General features: G+C 38.3%; 3 protein-coding genes across 3 annotated transcripts; 1 reads left to right on the forward strand and 2 right to left on the reverse strand.

Annotated features, from left to right (window-relative positions):
• Positions 1 to 821: 821 nt before the first annotated feature.
• On the forward strand, positions 822 to 3,844 carry LOC123666068 (E3 SUMO-protein ligase ZBED1-like). Its single transcript, XM_045600275.1, has 3 exons — positions 822 to 955; positions 1,977 to 2,179; positions 2,307 to 3,844. Exons 1-3 carry the CDS (start codon positions 822 to 824, stop codon positions 3,842 to 3,844), a joined length of 1,875 nt encoding a protein of 624 aa, XP_045456231.1.
• A 9,965-nt stretch (positions 3,845 to 13,809) lies between these two features.
• On the reverse strand, positions 13,810 to 15,989 carry LOC123665925. Its single transcript, XM_045600154.1, has 3 exons — positions 15,586 to 15,989; positions 14,732 to 14,983; positions 13,810 to 14,654 (listed from the first exon to the last, which is right to left on the reverse strand). The coding sequence occupies exons 1-3, from the start codon at positions 15,787 to 15,789 to the stop codon at positions 14,079 to 14,081; spliced, it is 1,032 nt and encodes a 343-aa protein (XP_045456110.1). The 5' UTR covers positions 15,790 to 15,989; the 3' UTR covers positions 13,810 to 14,078.
• Positions 15,990 to 16,467: 478 nt separating this feature from the next.
• Positions 16,468 to 20,522, reverse strand: LOC123666069 (uncharacterized protein K02A2.6-like). Its single transcript, XM_045600277.1, has one exon. The coding sequence runs from the start codon at positions 20,518 to 20,520 to the stop codon at positions 16,468 to 16,470; it is 4,053 nt and encodes a 1,350-aa protein (XP_045456233.1). The 5' UTR covers positions 20,521 to 20,522.
• Between the last annotated feature and the right edge of the window lie 992 nt (positions 20,523 to 21,514).

A 21,514-nucleotide genomic window follows, 5' to 3' on the forward strand; every position in this document is an offset into this window, starting at 1 on the left:
GGTCGGTGCAGTAGAGATAACAGTCTCTATTTAATTTTGAAAACAGGCAAAATAGTCAGACTTTCATTGTTACACCATAACCTAAAACAACACAAACATTTAATGTTAAACTAAGACTACAGCTGTTAGTAACTAAACTATTACAAAATAATTACACTAGGACAGACACATGATTTATTTACAACTTAATTTTATTTATTTCAAAATATTTACACTAAAATCTACAATAGGGACTAAACACCAACATTAACAAACATTGAACATTTATAGGGCGGGGAATATCATGGGGAAGGATGTCGTATATAGGACGGATGAGTTTGGGACAGGAAAAAAGGATGTGGGAAACCGTGCCTTCGTCAAGGCCACATTCACACAATGAGTGGTCACGAACTCTGATTTTGGCCAGATGAACAGGTGTACACGCATGGCCAAGACGTAAGCGACATATGCTAGATGTTACCCAACGACGAGCATGTCTATGAAGAGAAAACCAAGGGCGTCTTGGGATGTCTGGTTGTATATTTGAGTAAAATTTACCCTTTACCAATTTTGATGAACTCCACGATAAATTCCAGGACTTGTCCATATGGATTTTGGCTAGGGAACGAAGGTCTTGGCAGGAGTTTTTGTAGTGATCAAGGATACCAGTTTGGATTGCGGCTTTAGCACATGAATCTGCTGTCTCATTGCCTGCAATGCCTGAATGGCCTGGAATCCAGACGAGCAGAATATGCAGACCCTTTTGACTGCAAGAGAGCAAAGCCTCTCTAATCTTAAAAACAGTAGAAATTTTCAATTTGCTACGAAAGGGATTTTCCTTAATGGCTAAGAGACAACTTAGTGAGTCAGTGAAAATTACTGTCGGTCCTAAGTCATGGGAGAGGGCAAAGAGGATGGCTTCCAGTATAGCAATAGCTTCACCTAGGGATATTCCGATACTAATAAATACGAGTAGGTACTCGATACTTTTGATTCGATACCAAGTATTTATTGTATCGAATCAATTTTGCGATACATAATCGGTATCGAAACAAAAATACTTGGTATCGAATCGAATCAGCAAAACAACCGAATACAATAAAAAAAACCGAGAACGCATCATACAGAACTAAGAGAGCAAAAACGAGGCAAAAACAGTCAGCTAATCAGGTTACCGAGTTACCGGTATTCGTCGCGTGGCGGCGTGAGTGACGCGTTGTCTCGCGCTGGGCTAGCCGAATTCGTCCGACTTCAGCCGAGCCCGCCCGAGCCGAAAGCGAGAGAAGAAAACACCCGCACCCGCTCGCAATTTGCGAGAAATTGCGAGAAATTGCGAGAATGGCGAGATGATTTGCGAGTCGCAAATCATCTCGCCATTCCACCATTGTGAAAGTGTTAAGTGATTGTTTACAAGTAATTTTATTAATTGTAATCATCAAATTCATCGGTTTATTCCAATGTTATCATGGCACCACCAAAATCTATAATATGGACACATTTTACCAAAACAAACGAAACAATTGCAAAATGTAAACAGTGTTTTAAGTCTGTGAAGTATTGTGGGAATACGTCGAATTTATTCAAGCATTCTAAAACTCATGGAATTTCTGTGGACAAAGGCAAATTACAGAAAAAAGAAAATAATAAGTCCAACGAAAGGTAGGATTCTAAACTTTTCTTTTTTTTTGCGATTGCTTTCCTAAGATGTTAAATAAAAAATCCTACCTACTCCTACCTATTTTATTTGTATAAAAAATAGTTTTGCAGCAGTGGTACTGTGATTGTCTTGTCTATATATTAATAATATATGAATAGTAATTGATGACCGGTGATGAGATATTTCCTTTGTATAAATACGATTTAAACAATTTAAGGTTATGTGTTTGTTTTTGTTAGTGTAATAGTGTTGTTAAATGGCGGTAGTGTTGGAGTTGGTATTATCGATACTTTGAAGATTATCGATCTATCAAGTGTTAATTTTTGTTATTATGTTTCAGTTCAAAAAATACAATAGTGTTGGCCAACTCCAGGTATTTAATGGAAGATGATCAACCCCAAGCATCAACATCGAAAATTTCAGAAGATCGTGATGATTGCTCTAGTGTAACCACATTAACAAGTATGGACTCGGAGACTGCAAGGGAGCTATGTCTGAGCAATTCAATAAAGAATGCGTTTGAACGAATTTCATCTAATAAAGGTAAATAAATAGATATTTAATTAAATATTAGCAAAATAATATTAATACATATAGTATTAGTGTTAAAGAAAAAAATATAAATATTTAATTTAATATTACATGTATTAAAATTGAGTTTTATTTTTAGCTGGTGGTACGAAGTATAACAGAATTGTTCAAGCATTGATATTTTTTATCTGTCAAGATATGCGTCCATTTAATATAGTTGAAGGTGAAGGCTTTTTACGACTTGTAAAAGAACTGGAGCCTACTTTTAAAGTTCCTGGCGCAAAGTATTTAAAGAAAATGACTACCGAAAAGTACGAAGCTTGTATAACTATTTGTAAGTCCAAATTATCCAAGATAGACAATTTCTGTTTAACGCTGGACATATGGACAGAGACAATGAATGAAGTAGGATTCATGGGCGTCACCATACATTTTGTAGAAAATGGTCAAATGTGTATGTATTATCTTGCAACTCGTGCATTAAGAGAGCGACATACAGCTGAATACATATCGGAAAACCTGCTGGATATTTTGAAAAAATGGAATATTCCACTTACCAAAATTCGTGCTGCTGTATCAGATAATGCCAGTTCAATGTTGGCTGCCATACGAATGTCTTTAGGCGAAAAAAAACATTTACCGTGTTTTGCCCATACTATTAACCTTGTAGTTGAAGAGGCACTAAAGTTGCCCAGTGTTAAATCAGCTGTTATAAAAGTACGAGAAATTGTTAATTGGATAAAAAATAGTGTTGTGCAGTCGGATAAGCTACGAAAAATCCAAATGCGTAATAATGTTTCGGCAGGATCAGTTTTAAAACTTATTGCAGATGTAAGAACTAGGTGGAACTCAACTTTTTTTATGTTAGAGCGATTTCTAAAGTTAAGAATAGTAATATCAGAAATTGTAATTGAGAGTGTAGTGGCTCCAAATTTGCCAAGTGCAGTGGAAATGGAAACCTTGAATGAGCTTACAACTGTATTAAAGCCTTTTGAATATGTAACAAGAGAATCATCGGGCCAAAAGTATGTAACAATCTCCAAAATTATACCAATGCTTAATTGCTTAACTACAGAACTGAATAGTATCACTCCAAACTCCGCTATCGTTAAAGAATGTAAGGATGTTTTATTGAGAGAGCTGAAAAGGAGGTATGGGGTGATTGAATTAAACGATCATGCAGCCATTGCAACAATTCTAGACCCAAGGTTTAAAAATCTGCATTTCCAAGACTCCTCTGCATGCGGAAGAGCTATTCAAAAACTTAGAACCATGGTTGTCGGACAACTAAGTAGCCCAAGTAAGTCAGAAGATGATGTCTCATTTACTGCACCACCTGAATACGATTTTTGGAAACATCATAAAGATTTAGCACATGGGCACAAGAAGAAAAAAAAATCTCATCAGGGAGATGAAGTTTCTCTTTATTTATCAAATCCAGTAGTTTCTCTTAAAAGCAACCCATTTGCAGAATGGGATGACATGAAGTTGGTGTTTCCTTGTCTGTACAAGTATGCACAGCAATATTTAATTGTTGTTGCAACATCAGTTCCTAGCGAGTGCCTTTTTTCCAAAGCCGGTGCAACAATGACACAAACAAGAAACAGATTGTCTTCTAAATACCTTGAACAGTTACTGTTTTTGGGCAATCTTAATGCTGAAGAGTTTTTTGTTTAAATTATAATAAGCCTAATAAACATTTATAATAAATAAATAGTTTTTTTCGTCTCAATTTTGTTTAAATTATTATCCTTCAACGTTCATTGATAGCACCCTCAAAATAATAAAATAAAAGTTCCAAAAAGTATCGATATCAGTAAGTATCGATACTTGAGGAGTACTTATTTGTGTAGTATCGAAAAAAGATTTGAGTATTATCGAAATGAGTAAGTATCGATACTTAGGTGGTATCGGAAAATCCCTAGCTTCACCGGTAAATACAGATGTTTCAGGGGGACACTTAAATTGGAGAATGATTTTAAATTTAGGGATCCAGCAGGCAGCACCAACACAGCTGGACGGGGAAAGTTTAGATGCATCGGTATATATATGATGATGATTTAACCAATTTTGATGAAGAATTTCTTGAAATTTTAACTTTATACCAGGATCTCCTTTTTTCAGACCCAAATCTGTGACGATAGGAACATTGAAGGTAAGGGCTTTGAAGGAAGTAGAGAATAAGGGATTGATACAAAAGGTTGAGAGAGGATTTGGGAGGTTTGAAAATTTGGTGTAGCTGATTAAAATGTAGGAACGTGGCCGGTTTGGGTTGCAGAGTTGGGAGAGCTTGTTGAGTTTAGGCCAAAGAGGATGGGAAGACAGCTGTAATGATTTTATGACAAAACGATCGCTTAAAAATTGTCTTCTGATTTGCAAAGGAGGGTCAACACACTCAACCTGTAGGGCATTAGTAGGCGACGATTTCATGGCACCTAGGATAATCCGTAGGCTTTTGTATTGGATTTTATTTAACTTTTGTGATAGTGACTTACTAATAGGGTCTAAAACAAACAGACAATAATCCATATGACTACGGACAAGGGCATGATAAATTAATTTTAAGCAGTAGGGATGTGCACCCCACCATACACCTGATACTTCTCTTAATACATTAAGTGATTTTTCACACTTTTTGGAAATATATTCTATGTGGGAAAATCCATTCAGTTTGCTGTCGAGTATTATACCAAGAAATTTCGCCTTGTCCACCAGGTTGATGCGCTCACCCTGATAAACCAAATCAAAGACAGGGGCTACTCTTTTCCTAGTAAAGGTGACAGCCTGGCATTTGTTTATCGATAAAGATAGACCGTTGTCACCCAGCCACTGGCCTAGGTAATGCAAAGCAGAGTTAAGTCGAAAAGATAAATTTTCTACTGAATTTGAACTATGATATAAAACAATGTCATCTGCATACTGCAAAATGTTACAAAAGCTATCAACAGACATATCGAGATCATGTGTATAAATACTATAGAGCAAGGGACTGAGAACAGAGCCTTGAGGAAGACCCTTCCAGATGAATCTGGGAGGAAGCACAAATAGTGGATGTCTCACAGATATTGTTCTGCAAGATAGCATACTACATATAAAATGAACCATTCTTGGCGGAATACTCAGCTGGTGCATTTTCTGCCTGATTATCGGAAGAAGGACACTATCGTATGCAGACGCTACGTCCAGAAAAATGCCTACAAGATATTCTCCCTTAGCAAAATCTAATCGAATGTCTGTTGTGAGTAAGCTTAAACTGTCAGTTGTGCTGAAACCCTTCCGGAAGCCAAATTGGGAGGGAGACAGAATGTTTCTACTTTCCACTATCCATTCCAGGCGATTTTTCAAAAGGTGCTCAGTAACTTTTGCCAGAATAGACGATAAAGCAATAGGACGATAAGAATTACTGTCTAAGGGATTTTTACCTTGTTTTAATATTGGAATAATAATTTGAGACTTCCATGATTGCGGGACGGTTCCTGTCATAAACAAGGTGTTAATTATGTTAAGATAGCAATGTTTTGCTTTATCATTTAAATTTTGGATAAGAGAGTATGGAATGCCATCTTCCCCAGGTGTTGAATCTTTCAATCCATTCAGAGCACACTGAAGCTCAGAAAAAGAAAAGGGGGCATCCATTTCATCCGAGATAGATGCTGGCATTGAAGTAAAGATATTGTCCTCACAAGGGACAAAGGGAGGGGCGAGTTTGTCTGCAAAATCATTAAGCCATACAGAAGGATCATTAGAGGACAGGCTATCAGAGGCTAGGGAGCGGCGAAATTTTTTAAGTTGGTTCCAAACTAGACGTGGAGGAGAGCGGGGAGTAAGGGATTCACAGAAGCGAATCCAACAAAAATTTTTCTTTTTTGACACCAAGCGTTTAAACTTGGCATCCAATTTTTGATACCTGATAAAGTTTTCAGGGCACATGCTCAGAGAGTATGCCTTTTCTGCTTCCGATCTTAGTTCAGCCAGGCGTTTGCAATCCTCATCCCACCAGGGGGTGGAAAGCAAACGTGTTTTTGAGTGGTGCTTTTTAGGAAAATGGGTATTAGCAGAATTTAAAATAGCATTAAGAAAAAGATCATAACAAATTAAAATATTTCCATCATCTTGAGAACCAGGGAGGATGTCAATCATGCTATCAACAGATTCAGCATAAGCAGAGAAATTAGAAAACTTCAATTTAAATTTAAGAATAGGGATAGGGTTAGAAGGCAGGGAAGGTCGTAAATGCATAGCAAGGATAATGGGAAAGTGATCACTGCCAAAAGTGGATGGGAGGACTTTCCAGGACAACATAGAAGCTAAGGAAGGGGAGGCTAAGGAAAGGTCAGCAGATTTGGGGTTCTGATTAGGATAAGCTCTTCGAGTTGGTGAACCATCATTGAGAATGCAAAAGTTGAATTCATCAAAGATGTCCAACAACAGGAGAGCAAAACCATCAGTAAGGTGGGATACCCAGGAGGTGTGATGGGAGTTTAAATCTCCCATGACAAGAACAGGGCTAGGAAGAGAAGAAAAGATAGAACGGAGTTCAGGGATTAGGGAAGGACTAGGATGAGGAATATACAGGGATAAAAAGGAAATGTCACAGGATCTAACAGCAAATGCATTGATGTGCTGGCCGGGGGAGGATATAGGGATTTGGGAGAAGGGGATTTTGTGCCGAATGAGGATGGCACTACCCGCATACCCATCACTTCTGTCATCTCTCAAACAGAAGAAACCCGGAACCCGAAAACGAGAACCTGGAACTAACCATGTTTCAGAGATGGCAATAATGGAAGGATTATGCAGGTTGATTAAGGATAGGATTTCATGTTTTTTTGGGCGGATGCTCTTACAGTTCCATTGAAGGAAGCTGAGTGGGGCCATTTTTAAGGATCGAAAAGAGTTGAGCAAGTGATGCGGCAACGTTGGGCGGTAAGGACATATCATTACATGTAGTAATAATACCAAGGATCATTTGGACGAGGTTTTCTAACAGGTTACTACTGTAAGGGGTTAAGGGACTTTGAGGGTTGATTAGTGCACAACCATTAGGGAGAGAGGAAGGGATGTCACCTACAATGTATTGATGGGCTTGTTTATCGTACCCTTTGCCTAGAGCGGCTACAGGGCGAGGATAATGCGTTACCGTTTTGCGATAGGACCTATTCGGTGAAGAAGGAGGTTGTGTTGAGGAGGAGGGAATATATACTGGGGGAGTGAACATTTCCTTTGTCATCTCTGCATATGAACGACGAACAGGAGGATAGCAAGAGGATGCTTCTATATAGGATATGTTATCCGTGGACATATCGGTTTTAATTTTAATTTGACGGAGGAATTCAGGACAGTCCTTCTCGGTAGTAAAATGCCTACCAGAGCAATGTAAGCAAGTGGCATTTTCTTTAGTTACGTCGCATGACTCACCTGTGTGCGATTGTGAACACTTGTAGCACCTTGGCTGTGACCTGCATTGTGTCTTAATGTGGCCAAAACGGCAACAATTTAGGCACTGTATGGTAGGTAAATTATAGGTCTCAACTGGTAAGGATGTATGGAACGAAAAAACTCTACTTGGGAGAATTTGACCTCTAAAAGTTAGAACCACTGACTGGGTTGGGACCTAAGTGACTACGCCTTCCTGAATATTTTTGCGATTCAGCCTACGAGCTTTCATAATTTAACCACAGCCAGAGGGGAGCTCTAATGACTCCACTAATTCCTCCATTGACCAGTCAACCGGAATACCCTTTACAAGACCCATTCGAGTTATATTGTAAGTCGGTACAGAAGCATTGAACTTACACATTCCTAATATGGGATTTTTTAAGAAATCATTTGCAGTTTGAGCTGAAATAAATTCAACAGAAATTTTATTTCTGCCTACATTTTTAACACATTCAGTGCCTAATACACGGCGCCGTGGAGCAGTAGTAGGCCACTCACACGGCGCCGTGGGGGAGCGGGGGGCTGAGCACACGGCGCCGTGGAGCGCACCCGTCTCGTTTCGATGAGTTAGTACGCCGCCGGCTTCCAAGGCAGGGTCACGTCGCTTATGCAGCCACGCGCTCGATTTGTTGATCTTACAAATACCGTTTATGGATTTTGAATAGCGTAATATTTGTATTTTATAGACGATTGTAAATCACACTTAATTTTCGCGCCAAAATGAGTGAAGAGCCGGGTTCGTCGAAGTGCTTTTCTAGCGATAATTCTTCGATTTCTGGTGCTAAAAAACGCCGAAAAACAATCATAGACAGTAGTTCGGACGAAAGTGATTGCTCAAGTGAGGAAGCTGTTTATTCAGTGTAATGATGAAGAAGACGAGTCTGATACGAGTGATAGCGATTTAAGTATAATGGATTCGCGAATTGCTGCCCGCCGCCGCCAGTCAGCTCTTACTTCGATACGACCTGATGGCTCCCTTCATGATGAGCATAGCAACATGGAAGATATTTCAGAGCAGATGTCAACAGGACGAGGTTCACCTTCATTGATACAAGATGATGGTCCTTTTGGTGAGATTCCCGACCATTTATTGATCAATACTCAAGAAACGCCATCTGTTTCTTTACTGAGGTCTTCCGCGATTACCCCGACATTCTCTGAGGAAAGTCATTTATCTTCAGAAAGTTCCATTTTTCCTTCACATGATGCTGGTCATTCATCTACGTCAGCACTTCCACGTTCTGGTGACAACAATGGGCAAGTCGCACAAAATATCGATGGCCAGCCTTCACTCCAGGGAGCTACAGCAACATGGTCTTCCACAGGTTCGATGAAAACCTTAGAGTTTACCAAAGCCCAAGAACTATTAGTTCCAGTGCCCTCTGACCCATTTGAAACGTTTCTATTATTTTTAAATGATGACATTCTCGATTTAATTATACGTGAAACAAATCTTAATGCTGAAAGAGTATTACAGCAGCCTGGAATAACTGATAAATCAAGAATTACCAATTGGAAGGAATTAACACGCGAGGAATTCATGACCTTTCTTGGGTTACTACTTCACACCGGGACTATTCGGCTAAATAGACTGAATGACTACTGGAAAACTCACTGGCTATTTAATATACCTTCTTTTAGACAATATATGTCACGTAATCGGTTCATGCTAATATTACGATGCCTGCACTTTTCATCAGATCCAAGTGACGAGGATCGATTGGCTAAAATCCTTCCAATTGTGGATAACTTCAATACTACTATGAAAAATATTTATAGTCCAGGGAAACAGCTTTCTCTTGACGAGTCCATGGTGTTGTGGCGGGGACGGCTTCTCTTCCGTCAATATATTAAAAACAAACGCCATAAGTATGGTGTTAAGTTATATGTTCTGGCAGAACCTGAAGGGATTGTATTAAAATTTCAAATATATGGTGGTGCAGGTGAAGAAACTTCAGGAGAAGGACACACACAAAAAATTGTGCTAAAATTACTACACGAAAATCTGGATTCCGGCCATAGTGTATATATGGACAACTATTATAATTCTTATGATTTGGCTGTGAAGTTGCTGGACCGACAAACATACTGCACTGGCACCTTAAGAAAAAATAGAAAAGGAAATCCTGTTGACCTTGGCACAGTCACCCTTAAAAAGGGGGAAAACAAGTCTTTTTTTTTAAATAACGTGCACATTGGTAAGTGGAGAGATAAAAGATATGTGCTGTATATATCGACAGAGCATGATAATGAAATCATGGAAGTTACCAACAAAAGAGGCCAAGTTCTGGCCAAACCTTCAGCAATTGTTCATTACAACAATTTTATGTCTGGGGTCGACCTACAGGACCAGATGCTGGCTTACTACCCATGTGAAAGAAAGACCATGAGGTGGTATAAAAAACTCTTCATCCATGTACTACAAATGAGCGTAGCAAATGCTTATTGTTTGTATAACAAATTTTCAACAAATCAAAAGGTGAATTTGTATGATTTTCGACTTTCCATTTTGGAAAAGCTATTGCCAAAAAAACCAGTTCAACTTAAGGTACTACAAGTAGAGCATAAATTGACAAAAATTGAAAATGTGAAGTTGCGCGAAAAGAAGGAAGGAAGAGGCACCAGAACAATTAGAGAAATTGTTAGGAAGGAATGCAAGGGTTGCAAACAAAATAAGAAGAGGGTGGCTACTTTATATGAATGTAAAGGATGCGACGGATCACCTGGTTTTTGTACCCAATGCTTTTGTGTTTTTCATTCATAGTTTTCAGACTATCAAGCTTAGTTGTAAGAAATAAATAATTTGTTTCCTGTTTTTCATTTTGATTTTCGGTTTATGTATGTTTTTCTTTTGCTTTTATTTTTTATATAATTAAAACTAAACACAATTGATTAATTGTTTTATTTTACCCATAAACCTAATAATAAGTTATAAATAACCCATAAAAAAGATCAATACAAGATAATCTCTCCTCCCCACGGCGCCGTGTAGTCAGCCACACACATGCTGCCAGGCCGACTACACGGCGCCGTGGATTATCCTTTTTTTTACTTAAATTTGTTCCAAATTACATATTTTTTTAATAAACCGTCCTAGGGTGCCATCTATTAACTATAGACACATTTAAATAATTTGGGCCTACGCGAACATCTCTGATGATAAGGTGAGAATCCAGCCTAAATCTCATTATTAAATAGGCATTGAATGTGCTAACACCGTCTTTCACAACCAAGCCAATTTTGTGTGTGTGTAAAAATTGGCCGAATTTCAAAGCGCGAATAGTAGTTCCTGAGGCTGGGTCTGGGGTTTCACGGGAAACATGGACAATGAAGGGACCTTTGTCATCATCAGAGTAACTCTTAGGGCCTTCGGAAAAGGATGGGTGTGTGTAAAGGGATTGTATTGATGGGCTAGCCGTGGATGGATGTACAATAATTTTTTTATAAGAAGAGTCGCTGGAAGAGTCAATAGCTGGGCGTTTTCGTATATTTTGATGAGAGGAAGAGGATTCAGATATTATATTTCGATCGTCAGTAGAACCACCCGTATCTGGCGGGTCTGGAGGACGATCGAGATCCATTTTTAAAATTAAATATATACACTAAACTTACAATACAATTATAATTAAACACTTACCTACAGTAAAAATGTTAGTTTAACCACTAATCCCACAATAATCTACTATTTACACTGTAAACAATAAGAAATAAGACACCAAGATCACTAAAACACGTGTGTTGACCACAGCTAACGCAAGCGGATCCTTTATACAATGTGTCCGGTTTCCGATGTCCGATACTTTAAGGGGTTAAAATACAATTAATTTTATCGACAAATCAGGGATTAATGATTTTTTTTTGCCATCAATGAAAAAATGGCAGTACTTTAAAAAAAATTGTCGGCGGAGCATAGATGCTTGTATTAATTTAACAATATCTACACAAGTAGAAGACTTTCAAACACAAAAGTGGTCTCAAATGTTAGTTAATAGTGTAGACAATAAATCTAGATTAAAAATATTATTTTCTAATTTTTCAGTATTAGTAAAAAACATTTTTGAAAAAATAAATTAGACAAAAAATTGATGTAATTATTCAGATTCTTAGCTTTAAAAAAAAACCATCGTGTTAACCATTTTTTTTTATTTGTTTTTATAATAATACAGGATATTTGCTATAAATGCACATTTAAATCTTAACTCTGAGTTAGATAGTTTAGGAGCTATGACAGTGTAAACATACTTACTTGAAAAGCGTGGATATACTAGCAAATGAAATAAAACAAAATAATTTATATCAATTGCATTTAATTTGGCAAAATAGTTACAAAAACTGCTCAAAGTGACCTCCTTGTCTCTGCAGACATGCTGTTGCTCTTAGTGCAACGTGTTGCGTAGAGCGCTGGATCATTGCCCTGTCTTCTCGCAATTCGTTTGCTGCTTGTATTATTCTTTCTGCTAACTCCTCTCGTGTATTTGGCACATTTACATACACTCTTCGTTTGAGTGTGCCCCACAAAAAAAAATCAAGAGGTGTTAAATCTGGCGACCGCGGTGGCCAAGCAATTGTTCCTCCGCGTCCGATCCACGACGAATAGTGTGCGTTTAAATGATTACGCACACGAAGCGCGAAGTGTGCCGGAGCACCATCTAATTGCAGAATCATTCTGGTCCTGTAGGCCAATGGTAATTCCAATAGAACATCCAAAAAATCCGTTTCCAGGAAATTTAGAAATCTTGGGCTATTCATTGTCTCCGGTAAAATGATTGGTCCAATTAGAGTGTCGTCAATCATTCCGGCCCAAACGTTAACAGAAAATTTGTGTTGAAAAGAACTTGGGCGGATCGCATGTGGATTTTCTTGAAGCCAAAGGTGTTCGTTACGGTAGTTCGTATACCCCGATCGCGTGAAAGTGGCCTCGTCTGTCCACATAATTCTTTTTAAAAAGTTTGGATCATATCGCGTTTCTCTCAATATCCACGAACAAAAAATTGCTCTTCTTACACAATCCGGTTCCAGTATTTCTTGCACCCTTCGAAAATGGTAAGGATGTAATCCTTCTCTTTTTAAAATTCTCCACACCGACCATTTCGATAGACTGAGACGATTAGCTATGCGTCTAATGCTCAGGCTAGGGTCTTGAGTAATCATTTGCAATATTTCCTGTTCATCTTGGAGCGACAAAACACGAGTACGTTCGTTACCGAGCTTTCTTATTCCATTTTCCGCAAGTCTCAAATGAATTCTCACGAAAGTGCGAGCATTCGGCGTACGTCTGTTAGGAAATCTTCGTGCATACTCTACAACAGCTCTATTTGCACTCCCGTCACACAATCCATACACGAAATGGATGTCAGCGATATGCTGGCTTGAGTACTCGTTCATTGTAATTAACAAAAAGTAACAGTTCAACAACAAAACAAAAAACGTAACAAAGTCTAACAACAAACAACAATTATGTAAAGTAAGTAGATTTAGTTAAAACAGCACAGGAATGTTATCACAACGCAGAGCGAGGGACGACTGCTCGACGGCACAAGCGCACACTGCACCCTTTTTACCTGGAGACAGCCGTTATTCTGTCTCGCTCGCACTGTTGTGCACAGCGTTTTTACCTGCTCACACAAAGGATCTTATTGTGCTTGCTTACGGTTCCTTGAATTATTGAAGAATTTATCTTACTCACTGGAATAGGTGTACAACTGTACAGTTATCTAATATGCACTTTGAACAGTTACATTCAAATTATCATAGCTCCGAAACTATCTAACTCAGAGTTAAGATTTAAATGTGCATTTATAGCAAATATCCTGTATTATTATAAAAACAAATAAAAAAAAATGGTTAACACGATGGTTTTTTTTTTAAAGCTAAGAATCTGAATAATTACATCAATTTTTTGTCTAATTTATTTTTTCAAAAATGTTTTTTACTAATACTGAAAAATTAGAAAATAATATTTTTAATCTAGATTTATTGTCTACACTATTAACTAACATTTGAGACCACTTTTGTGTTTGAAAGTCTTCTACTTGTGTAGATATTGTTAAATTAATACAAGCATCTATGCTCCGCCGACAATTTTTTTTAAAGTACTGCCATTTTTTTATTGATGGCAAAAAAAAATCATTAATCCCTGATTTGTCGATAAAATTAATTGTATTTTAACCCCTTAAAGTATCGGACATCGGAAACCGGACACATTGTATAAATATATGAGCCATCACATATGACAATGGCATTATTATCACTGCCAAATAAACCATTAGGAATTATTAAATTATGCTCTAATAATTCAGCCCGAGACAATACATTAATACCCAGATTTCTGGATACAAAGTCTTGGCACAAAATCTCCCTTACATTATTATCCATTAGACCCTCCAATGTACGACGTGGTATTTGCACCAAAGATGAGATCCTCTCATCGGAATCACCTGTTCTCAGCTTTATCAGTGGGGCTGCTAGGCTGCTAAATATGTGGTACTTCCTCAATCAAATTATTGAATTTTATTTTTGTTAATCCAATCCAGTACTGGAATAATCTTTCATCCATATCTTGTAAACTTTCAAAATCAAGAGAAGGGTTAAATTGATTAACAAATGAAAAAACATGTTGTATTTGGTCAACAGTAAATGTCTGAATACTGTTTTCAGAGTCATATAAAGTATGCCATAAATTAATACTTAAATGTTCACTGCAAACACGAGCTAACTTTGGCAAATAATACTTATGGTTATGCAATATAGTGGCTCGTAATTTGTCTGATATATTATGCAATGTGTTACTGCTGCAATTTGGAAAAACACAAGTATGTGTAGAATTGGCTGCTCGTCTGTAATCTGGCAGCACAATTCTTTGTGTTTCCACCGTCGATGTTAACTCAGACTGTGGTATCTCAGCTGGAGCTGGCCGACTTTGTTTCTGTTGTTCATTGTCAGTAATTTCAATCAATGGCTGCCTGTTCTCATCTTGATTATTCATTCGAACCGCCTCTCTTTTTGTACGTAGCCAGCAAGCATGGCATACCCGATCTGAAGGAGTTATCTAAAAATAAGTAATAAGTTATAAGTTACAAGTATAAGTAATAAATTTTGAATTGTAAAGATATGGATTATACAAACCTCTCGAGGTGCTAATTTGCTTGCTATAATAGTAATTATAGTTTGCTGCATTTCATTAGGGCTTTCTTTCAATATTTTATCGCTCTGTCTTCGCAAAATTGAGCAACCACATAGAAGACATACATTTCTATGACCTCTACTAGTACTTGAGCCGGCTTCTAAATTACCAGGAACTTCATTTTGTAAATTATTGTTTACTGCAGCTATTGCAAGATCTCTGCAAGGCTCACACACATAGTCATCTTCCAGAATCTAAAAAAAAATAGATTGATCACATTTAATAGGCTACCAATTTTTTTTTTAAATTCTTTATTATATACGGTCTTAAAGGCTAAGTCAGATCTAACAAAATATTGTTTATTTATTTATTTAGAAAACAGAATACAAATACAATGACATAATATTGGTATAAAGATGTCACATAAACTCTAGTTTTACCAGGGGTCAATGTCATGATTAATTATCATAATGAAGCTTTAATTTAAATAAATACAGGGTTAAGAAGATGGGACAAACTAATATCAGATGTTCCTTATGTTAATCGTTTTTATTATTCAAATCACAAATCTTGTCTAATTAGTAATCTAAGATGATAAATACACAATATTGTATAATTTTTAATTTCAATTTGTTAAATATAAGTATTTAAGATTAGGTAAACATTAAAAAAATGGTTTTTCAATGAAACATAGAGTTTTTAAATATAACCTTGTATATCATATCTATCTAGAGGCGATGAATATAAAAATTCATTTCAATTTTCTATTTTACCACAGTATTTAAGCAAGTAGACAGGTTTCCTCGAAAAACATTTTTTTTGTAGCAAAGTGTGTATAATTCTCAAATATACTTACAATTTGAGGATAAACCCAGCTGCATATAATAGCAGTGACCCTCGTGTCAAGTGCCAATGCAGTGTATCGACGCAATTTATTGACACATAGGCGGCAATTAACGCACATGATGCGCGTAGGCTTCACACGACTACCCATAGCAAACAACAACAAATCGATGCACAACAAAATCCAAAGTGGGTAACACAAAGAATCGTAGTCCATATAAAACACAGCAAGTAGTCTTCGTTAAGGCAGATGATCAGTGTCCTTTGGCAAGCAGTAGTCACACAGGGAGTGGAATCTCAGAGTCAATAAACAGAAGCAGTCGGAAAGCACGGAAAATCGAAAACACAAGGAAATAACAAGACGCACTAGCGTTGGGCGTGATTTAACGTAATCGATTTCAGTAACTAGTTACGAAGCTAATAACCATGTACATAGTTTCGCCGATACGAACAGTGTTGCAAAAGTGAAAAATAAAAAATCGGTATATTTGGCTCCGAATAATCGGTAGAAATCGATAGATTTTTACTCAGAGTAAAACAAAAGTATTTTAAGTCAATAATGCGTTCATTTATTTAAATTTGTTTCGTTAAATTAAATCAAATTCTTTATTTGCATGAATATAGTTAATACGTAACGTGTTATTAGTTAAAATGTCTCATATAATCTACCTTAAACGGCGTGCAAATCCATTATAATTATAATTATTCCATTTTGTTAGATACTTAAACAGAGCGGGTACACGTCAATCAAACAAGCTAGTTAGTTGCACACTGATTTATTGACAGCTGATCCTTATACTTATAGTGTGCGGTAAGCGCATACACAACATCTCTCCCTCTTATAGCTAGGATAATATAAAGAAAAATATTGTTTACTTAAATCTAACTAAAACTATTAAGTCGGTGTTGAAAAGACCGGACTTATTGCCTGACGCCTGGAACGGGCGGTACAGAGAGGTGTTACCGGCTCGTTGGTCGCTTCCTCCGATGCTGACGACTCTTGAAATGGTTCCACCGGAGGCTCTCCTCCACATTCTGGATGAGCGATAGATTCGGAGTATAAAACGCCCGCTGGCATTAAGTCTGGCACCACGTCTGGGTCCCAACGTCTGTTATCTAACTGCGAGTCGCACAATCGTAATATGATTTGGTCGATGTGTCTTGTTATCACACAGTCCAGATGTGGTACATATATTTTGTATAATACTTGTCCGACTTTTCTCTTAACTATTCCTTCAATCCAATTTTTTTTATTATTACTTATATTTTTAGTAACCCAAACCATTTCGTTCTCTTTAAAGCTCTGTCTTTTCGTACCTTTATAATGTTTAGCCTGTAAGGACTGGTTGTCTTCGACGGTTCGAGTGAGTGCTGTGGGTGAGGGAGACGATGACGAAGCTAATGCTGCCGAGTTTAAGAGGTCCAGCCGTGAACGCAACGTACGTCCATACACTAATTCCGCGGGCGACTTTTCGGTGGTACTGTTTTTAGAGTTTCGATAGTCGAATAGAAATTTAGCCAGCTTTTCTGCAATATTTTTTTTATTACAACCCTGTAAAATTATACTTTTGAGCCCCCGTTTAATAATTTTCACAAAGCTCTCAGCTTGTCCATTGCTAGCGGGATGATATGCAGGTGATAACATATGTTTTATACCATTAACCAGACAAAAGTGCTTAAATTCATGAGAGGTAAAAGACGTACCATTATCACTCACCAATGTGTGTGGAATTCCGAACCGCGACATAAAATCGTATAATTTAGTAATCAAAGCTTTTGAATTGTAAGAAGAAGTCATATCGTAACACTCGACCCATTTACTGTAAGCGTCTACAATAACTAAAAACATAAAGTTGTTAACCGGCCCCAGAAAATCTAAATGAATTCTATAAAATGGAAGCGGCGGCAGTGGCCAGGGTGCAAGCGGCGCATGTTTCGGTGCGGGGCGTAGCTGTGCGCACACGCTGCACGCCGCCGCCAGCTGCTCCAGCGCTCTGTCCACACCCGGGAACCACAGCCGCTTGCGAGCTTCCGCTTTCATTTTCACGACCCCGAAATGTGAGCTGTGCATTTCTTTACACACTGTCTCTCGCAACGTAATCGGAATAACTACCTTATGTCCCCGCATCAGACATCCGTTTTCGTATGATAGTTGATTTCGGCAATTAAAGTAAGGTTTCAAATTAACATCGTTAATTTTCCGTGGCCACCCGTTTAATACATAACTCTTGACTCGCGACAAGCAATCGTCTGTAGCGGTTTCACGCCTCAGGTCGCTCAGCGTCACCGGTAGATCACCGTCGATAACAAAATTAACATAAGCCGCCCTCTCGTCACAATTGACGAGCTCGTCTGACATACCTTCCCGTGGTGGCATACTTGTATTGGTAACCTCACAAGCCCTAGATAAATAATCCGCTATGTTCTGCTTGCTACTTATATACTCGATACTATAATTATAAGCGGCCAAAAACATAGCGTATCGTTGGAGACGGTTAGCGGATATTTCGGGGATCCCTTTGTGAAGTCCGAATATGGCCAGCAGGGGTTTATGGTCTGTCCTTAACACGAAGGGTTGCGACCTACCGTATAAATACTGGTGGAACCGTCTTACGCCAAAAATAATAGCTGTCGCTTCCTTTTGGATCTGCGCGTAATTCTTTTCCGCCGGTGAAAGCGTTCGAGAAGCGTAAGATATCGGCCTTTCTATCATATCCTTATCGATTTGAGATAATACAGCTCCTAGCCCCGTCGGCGACGCATCAACGGTCAAAATAATCCTAGCGTTCGGGTTAAAGTGCGCCAAAGTCCTATCAGACGATAAAATATTTTTTACTTTTATAAATGCGTTATCGTGAGCCGTGGTCCATTCCCACTTCGTGTTTTTATTTAATAAATTATACAATGGACTCAACACAGATGATGCGTCGGGTATGAAATTCCTATAATAATTCGTAAGTCCCAAAAACGACTGTAATTGTGACACGCTCTCCGGCTTAGTAGCTTGTAATATAGCATTTACTTTTTCAGGTGATGTCCTAATCCCGTTTTTGTCTACTATGTGGCCAAGATATGAAATTTCATCTTTAAAAAAATCACATTTACTTTTTTGAACTGTCAGCCCAGCGTCATCCAATCGCTGAAGCACGGTGATTAAACGCTGTCTGTGCTGGTCGTCATCATTGGCAGTTATTAATATGTCATCTAATAGGAAAATGATACCGTCTATTCCGGCGAGCAAGCACTCCATTGCTCTTTGAAAAATGGCTGGTGCGCTTGCCAGCCCAAAAACCAAACGAGTGAAATTAAAAAGACCGCGATGTGTATTAATGCATGTGAGGTTTTGCGACTCCTCGCATAGCCTAAGCTGATTGTATGCCATAGACAAGTCAATTTTACTAAACTTAATGCCCCCATACAGCTTAGATAATAAGTCATTTACAGTAGGCAAGGGGTACTGATCTATTATTAACTGTTTGTTAATTGTAACCAAGTAATCGGCGCATAAACGGATACTACCGTCTTTTTTCAACACCGGTACCACAGGCGATGCGTACTCCGAGTGTTCCACCGTTTTTAAAATACCTAACCCTAATAGTCGATCTAGTTCTTTATCTATTTTTTCTTTTAATGCATAAGGCACCGGTCTAGCTTTAAGAAATATTGGCTTTACATCTGGCTTCAAATGCAATTTAATTGTATATTTATTAAACGACCCGAGACTATCAGAAAAAACCTTAGGAAACATTTTAAATAAATCTTCCGCAACATTAAAATCACTTCCTTTAAGCGCATGCGTGTAAACAGCGTGCACAGGTGCGCTCGAGTGCGTCATCACTAACTCGAGGTCGAATTCCCGTATGAAATCGCGCCCAAGCAGCGATGGACCGTCATATCGTACGACAAACACAGACAAGACTCGCGTGCGCTCTTTATACGATATTGGCAACAAAACCACGCCCACAGTTTCAATGTTTCCGCCGTTATAGTTAAACAATTTTTTATTGGTGACTGACAACGGTAATCGTTTGAAATACAACACATATGTTTTGTAGGAAATAACGCTTACAGCTGATCCACTATCTATTTCAAACTCTAAAACCAGCCCACCGATCCGAACGCTTTCTGTCATCGGCCTGCCCGTCACACATCGAATATTGTATAAGCACTCACCGTCGTCTCCGTCATCCACAGTACCTTCCCCGACGTACTTCACCTTCGCGTCGTTAGGACACATTTTATACAAATGACCTTTGTTGTTACACTTTTTACACTTGTAACTTTTATAGCGACACTGGTTAGATTTATGATTAGTAAACCCGCACACACTACACTTTTCCTTCTTGGAGATGTTGAACACGCCATCCGGAACCATCACGGCGCTGCCACACGCACTCGGCGCCGCCAACGACGACGCCCGGCGCGCACAGCACACGCTTTCTGCCAAATCTATGGCTTTCGCCAAGGTCAGCTCCCGCTGATCCTGGGCAAACAACTTGTCCCTCTCGTGTCCCGCTGCCATGCCCATGATAAACCTATCTAGCAAGGCCTCTTCCAAATTCTTGAAAGCACAGTGTGCGGCTAACCCTCTTAACCGGGCCGCCCACTGAGTGTGGCTTTCACCTGTGCGCTGAGTTGCGGAGTAGAAAATGGATTTCTCCGCAAACCCGAACCTTTTCGGTGTAAAATGCTCGTCGAGGAGTGTAATTATTTCATCGTAACGCAATTCTTCCACCTTACGAGGTAGCGCCAGGTCACTAACTAGGTTAAAACTCGCTTCACTTAACGCACTTAACAAAATGGCCCGTCTCTTGATAGTTAATTTGTCATTTTCGTTATTTATCTCGTTCGCTATAAACCATTGGTTTATGCGGCATTTGTAGCTTCTCCACTCTTGTGTTAGGTGATCGAAAGTGGAAAGAACACCAAATACTCCTCCAGTGGCCATTTTCAACGCCTACGTAAGTTCGTTCGTCGCCACATGTTAGATACTTAAACAGAGCGGGTACACGTCAATCAAACAAGCTAGTTAGTTGCACACTGATTTATTGACAGCTGATCCTTATACTTATAGTGCGCGGTAAGCGCATACACAACACGTTTATAATTATAATTATTTTACATTACAGAAAAAGAAAGTACTCAAAAGCGTATACGTTTCATCACTAAGAAACATTAATTATAGAAGTAGTCCATACAAGCATCATAATTACAAACAAATCAAAGATAATAATTGCATAATTTCATTCTTCGCAGCAACTGCTAAATTGCTAATAATGAAACAGATTATTAGTATTTCCGACTTCCCGTGGGTGCAATAGAATAGCACATTGCCGTGAAAGAAGTATAAATTAGTGATGAATTCGCTTAACACTTCACAAAATTTCGCAACTACATTTAATTTGTTAAATGCGAATTGAATCTTCTCATGTCAATAATGAATCCGAATACTAATCCTAATCCATCGATATAATCCAAAAATAATCCATCACTAGTCCTATACCTAATTCAAGAAACAAACCCGAAGAAAGTTATTTTCAGGGATTTTCCCTTGTATATTCACCAGACAATAATAAACTCTCTATATGACGTGTAAGTACAATTTGTTTTAACACACCGCGGATTTGAACGGTCATATTCGACGTCGTGGGAAGAATTTCGGGAAGTCAACGTGCATTGATTTTGTGTTACCGCTTTCTTTTAGTGTTACCATATTAAGAATATTATTTTACCTTTTTTTTAGAAAATTATTTTACATTAGTTGAAAATTCAAAAATTCGGTAGATAGCACTGCTAAATCGGTATATCGGTAGACAAGGGCCAAAATCGGTAGATCTACCGATAAATCGGTAGCTTTTGCAACGCTGGATACGAATGTAACGATTATTTTACGTACGCGGTTTTATTAAAAACTTGACACAACGACCGACGCATAAGCGTTT

The sequence above is a fragment of the Melitaea cinxia genome, chromosome 25 (genome assembly GCF_905220565.1).
Source record: "Melitaea cinxia chromosome 25, ilMelCinx1.1, whole genome shotgun sequence".
In the NCBI taxonomy this organism is placed as follows: Eukaryota; Metazoa; Arthropoda; class Insecta; order Lepidoptera; family Nymphalidae; genus Melitaea; species Melitaea cinxia.